Source organism: Acanthisitta chloris, unplaced genomic scaffold, assembly GCF_000695815.1.
Source record: "Acanthisitta chloris isolate BGI_N310 unplaced genomic scaffold, ASM69581v1 scaffold40186, whole genome shotgun sequence".
In the NCBI taxonomy this organism is placed as follows: Eukaryota; Metazoa; Chordata; class Aves; order Passeriformes; family Acanthisittidae; genus Acanthisitta; species Acanthisitta chloris.
In genome coordinates, this window is record NW_008677304.1 from 9,647 (window position 1) to 14,286 (window position 4,640).

Below are 4,640 nucleotides of genomic sequence, written 5' to 3' on the forward strand. Positions count from 1 at the left end.
ACACACCAAAACTTGAGGATCCCTTGGTAGCGAAGATCTAATAGAGCTGAACTGTCAAAATTTCCCCATGAGATGTTGACCTTGGAGTAATGCAGAATAGAAAGCAGCTACAGGTCAAGCATGGGTCAAGGGCAGACACCATGTGCAAGCCTCTGTTGGATAATCACCCTCCCAGTGCTTCTTATAAGGGGATCTACCTGGAATACTGCACAAAGTTCTGGTGTCCTCAACATAAGAAGGACATGGAACTGTTGGAGCAAGGCCAGAGGAGGCCATGAAGTTGGTAAGAGGACTAGAGCACCTTCCCTATGAAGACAGGCTAAGGGGATTGTGGCTGTTCAGCCTGGAGAAGAGAAGGTTGTGTGGAGACCTCAGAGCAACTTTTCAATCTCTGAAGGGCCTACAAGGAGCCAGAGAGGGACTCTGTGTTAGGAACTGCAGTGATAGGACAAGGGGCAATGAGTTCAAACTGAAGGAGGGGAAGTCTAGGTTAGATATTAAAAGAAGTGCTTTCCTGTGAGGGTGGTGAGACGCTGGCACAGGTTGCCCAGGGAGGCTGTGGCTGCCCCAACCCTGGCAGTGTTCAAGGCCAGGCTGGATGAGCCTTGAGCAACCTGATCTAGTGAGGAGGTGGTCCCTGCCCAGGACAGGGGGTTGGGACTTCTGGTTGGTGAGACACTGGCACAGGTTGCCCAGGGAGGCTGTGGCTGCCCCAACCCTGGCAGTGTTCAAGGCCAGGCTGGATGAGCCTTGAGCAACCTGATCTAGTGAGGAGGGGGTCCCTGCCCAGGACAGGGGGTTGGGACTGCATGATCTGTAAGGTCCATTCCAACTCTTAAATTCTATGATTCTATGATCTCAAAGCCCAAGAGGTGTGAAGGAGAGCAAGATATTATGTCCACTGTCCAGAAATACACTGTCCCTGTTGATAGCCTCCTATTTGGCCTATTTTTATCCCTTCTATCGACAGAAGCAGAGAATATGGTTCAGGCTAAAATGGGCACGAAATGTCTTTACCCATAGGTAGTTTATACACCCTCTTATCTCTAGTCACTTACAGTGTGGTTGTCTATAGCTCAAAAATGCAGGAGGCTGAAGCCTCCAAAGACAACCAACATATCTCAATGGAGTCCCAGCCTGATCCTATCAAACTGGAACCATCCATCTTTTCCTACCTCTACTCCACACTTCTTGTACTCCAGAGAAGGAAATGTAGTGTGGCATGAAGCTGGCAGTCTCACCTCAGACATTCATGTTTGCATTAACATGCTGTGCCAGATTTTTGCTAGATATCCACCAAGGCCACAAGTGGAAGCTTTTTTCTATGTCCCTATGCTGGGACAACCCTCAACACCAACCCTTCCTGCCTAAACATAAGCATCTTGATTGTGTAGGAGCTAGAGGACATGAAGTCAATAGAAGCTGCAGGTACTCCACGTTTTTGGAGAAGAAAAACAAAATATTGTTATATTTGAAACCTGCTTATGAATTTAAGAACAAAATTTCGGATCTGTGTTTGACAACTTTTAGACAATCTGTTGACTGAGAACTGGGAACTGAGTTATGAAATGGGAATTGCATGGTTCACACACTAATTGAGAGATGATGTGATGCATTTCCAGTATTACCCATGTTGGTTCTTCATATCCAGACCAAAACCTTTTCCTTCACCAAAAATCTATGACCAGGACACAGCTTAACACTTATAATAGCTGGTTTTAAGTCAACTTAGTATTTGTAGATAACCACTTTAAAGATCTAGAAAGTTTGGGGTTTGGTCACAGATCCCTCTTACTTCCTGATGATGCCAAAATAATCTGGTCTCCCATTAAATAGCATGATCACAGTGGGAATGTTTGCTATACTGGCACAGTATTTCCATGCCTTTTTGAATTAAAAAAACGTTGGAGGGGTGTGGGTGGGGAGGACAAAAGGCAGAACACAAATTAACATTTCTGTCTGTGTTTCTAATAGGAACACAGAAGAGGGAGCTAAAGGCCTATGAAGGGAAAAGTCCTTCACTGCTGGTTTTTATGCTTTTTTTTTTCTCCTGGGAGGATAAATCACAGAATCATAGAATGGCTCGGGTTGGGAGGGACCTTAAAGATCATCCAGTCCCAACTCCCACTGCCAGGGGCAGGGAAACTCTTCACCACAAGTTGCTCAAGGTCTTATCCAACCTGGCCTTGAACATTGCCAAAGTTTATGAAAATATGTCACAGAATCATAGAATCATCAGGGCTGGAGGAGACCTCAAAGATCATTGAGTCCAACCATTAACCTGTCACTGCTGGAACCCCTAAACCCTAAACCAGATCCTCCAGTGCCAGATGCAGATGCCTCTTCAACACCTCCAGGGATGGTGACTCCACCACCTCCCTGGGCAATATCCCAGTGCCTCAACACCCTCACAGGGAAAACATTTCTCCTCACATCCAATCTGACTCTGCCCTGGCTCAGCTCAAGGCCATTCCCTCTAGTCCTCTCCCTGCAGCCATGGCAGGACACACATCCCCCACCTCTCTCCAACCCTGGCAGGGAGTTGCAGAGAGCCAGGAGGTCACCCCTCATGTCATATGTCACGTCACAATGTGCTATGGATTCTCCAGTATAACACTAACCCATAATGGTGTAAACTGGATATTCTGGGGAACACTGACAGAAGATTGTGCTTCAACCAAGGATAACACGTTGGAGAAAGGAGGAACTGTTGATCTTTTTTCACCACGAAGATTTCTAAATCAGTGAGGCTTCCTGTGAAATCGGAGGTTACCCTGGTGTGATTTTAGCTGCAGGCTGGCCAGGTATCTGTGCTGTGCTGGAAGCCTATTAGAGCAGTTTGATAACACACTAGCAGCTCTAACACATCCCAGAGATTTAAAGGAAACCTATGTGTGTCAAAGAGATGATACAGTGTGATGAAGCAAGTATTGGGATGGGAAGCCCTGGAAGATGGGAGGATTAATGAGTGAACATCAAAGGGTTTTTAGAGAGAGCTGGAGGAGATTGCTCTTCTTGTTCCAGAAACAAGTTTGAGACATACATTTCATCCCTTCTTTCAGCACTCAGCACACTGCACACGTACTACTAAAATGAGGAACGAAAGGGACGTTAACACAAGTAGTAGCACTCAGTTTTTGAAAAGATAAAACTGACCTGGGTTAGTTTTATGGACCCACAATAATTTTCTGAATAGCTAGCACAAAACTCCCACCTTGAAGTGGGGAATTCTGAGTGACACTGACATCTCAGGACAGCTGTAACCTCACTAACTTAGTGCAGCAATGGAAAAACAATGTGTGAAGATACTCGAACTCATTTACTCTCAGAAAAGAGGTCAGGGGACTTGACCTCAGCACATGAAGCTACTCGAGCTACTGAATTCTTTATGTTTGTGAACTCTAAACATGCAAGAGACGAAGAGGATGCTCTACTGCTTCTTGGCATAGACACGAAGTTCAGTCTGGTACAGCAATTAACAGCTGTTTCTCTATGAGCCACTGCAAAACACAGACAGGTCAAACATAGCTTTGCAGAAACAAACCTGAACATGGCTCTAATCTGCTGAACAAATAAATGCATGTTGCAGCAAAATGCCAAATATGGCAGACCTGATGGAACCAGTGCCTCCTTCACACTATGAGCTGCAACATGGTAAGAAGGCATCGTTGTCTTCTTTAAATTAAATTATGACTTTGGGCCTGATTTTCTCTTCAGTTATACAGTCCCTTTTGAAAAGACAAACAGAAACATACACACATACATACATATACACACAGCAGTGGATGCATTTCACTCACCTATTTCATCCCCTAGAGAGGAGTTGAGTATTGCACCAGCAGACATAACTACAGCACAGCTCCCAAAGCCATGTGTGTATAATTTGTCCAGCGGAATTTGGGGAACGTGCTTTTCCCATCCAAGAGTGGAGAAGGGAGCCTCCTTGCCATCTATTGTTTTCACATTCACTCTTTCTTTTAGCTCACAGAATAGCTGGTCTCCTGTCAACTTGGAGTTTCGTTTCCCCTTGAACCGCACCCCATGCTTATTGGTACTCAAATAATCTTTCATCGCCTTCTGCAGTCGAGGGTTTAGCATCTTGGAAGAGACATCTCCTTTCCAAAGCTTGTAAAGAAAGGATTTCGACATTGTGGAATACAGCCCATCCCAGTCATCAGATTCATCAAGCATCTGGCTTCTCCTATGCTTTGTGCTCTTTCTCCTCATTCTTCTCTGATGGCTCCAGTTGTTCTGTAAAATATTTGGTTTTGGATTATCCAAATCAGCTGAGATTAATTTTTCTAGCTCTTGTAGGTGATTGTGTGACCGAGGCTGACCAGCAGCAAATAAATAATCATCATTCACCTGATAGAAAGCACTTTTTGATTTTCTTCCTAACTGGGATGGAAAAAACTCATCTTCATTTCTAAAGGCATCTTTCAATACTGTCCATTTCTTAGAATTCCCAGTCCCTGATTTAAATGTACCTAAGAGATCTTCGTTAAGAAGTACCTCATTCCCATCGATGGTTTCAGAGAATGATGGATCATGAATGGCTCCCATGATGACTCTCTGCTTGCCCTGAAGGGGCAGAAGTCTCTTAGTTTCAATGTAAGAGAAGGAACTTGGAACTGGTTCAG

At 44.7% G+C, this 4,640-nt stretch overlaps 1 protein-coding gene across 1 annotated transcript in view; it reads right to left on the minus strand.

The window, feature by feature from the left end:
* ST6GAL2 (ST6 beta-galactosamide alpha-2,6-sialyltranferase 2) overlaps positions 1 to 4,640 on the minus strand; it is a 9,750-nt gene that overhangs the window by 5,008 nt on the left and 102 nt on the right. Inside the window, 1 exon segment of the mRNA XM_009076438.1 lies at positions 3,801 to 4,640. This exon segment is cut by the window's right edge and continues 18 nt beyond it. Coding sequence (XP_009074686.1) covers positions 3,801 to 4,640 — 840 coding nt within the window.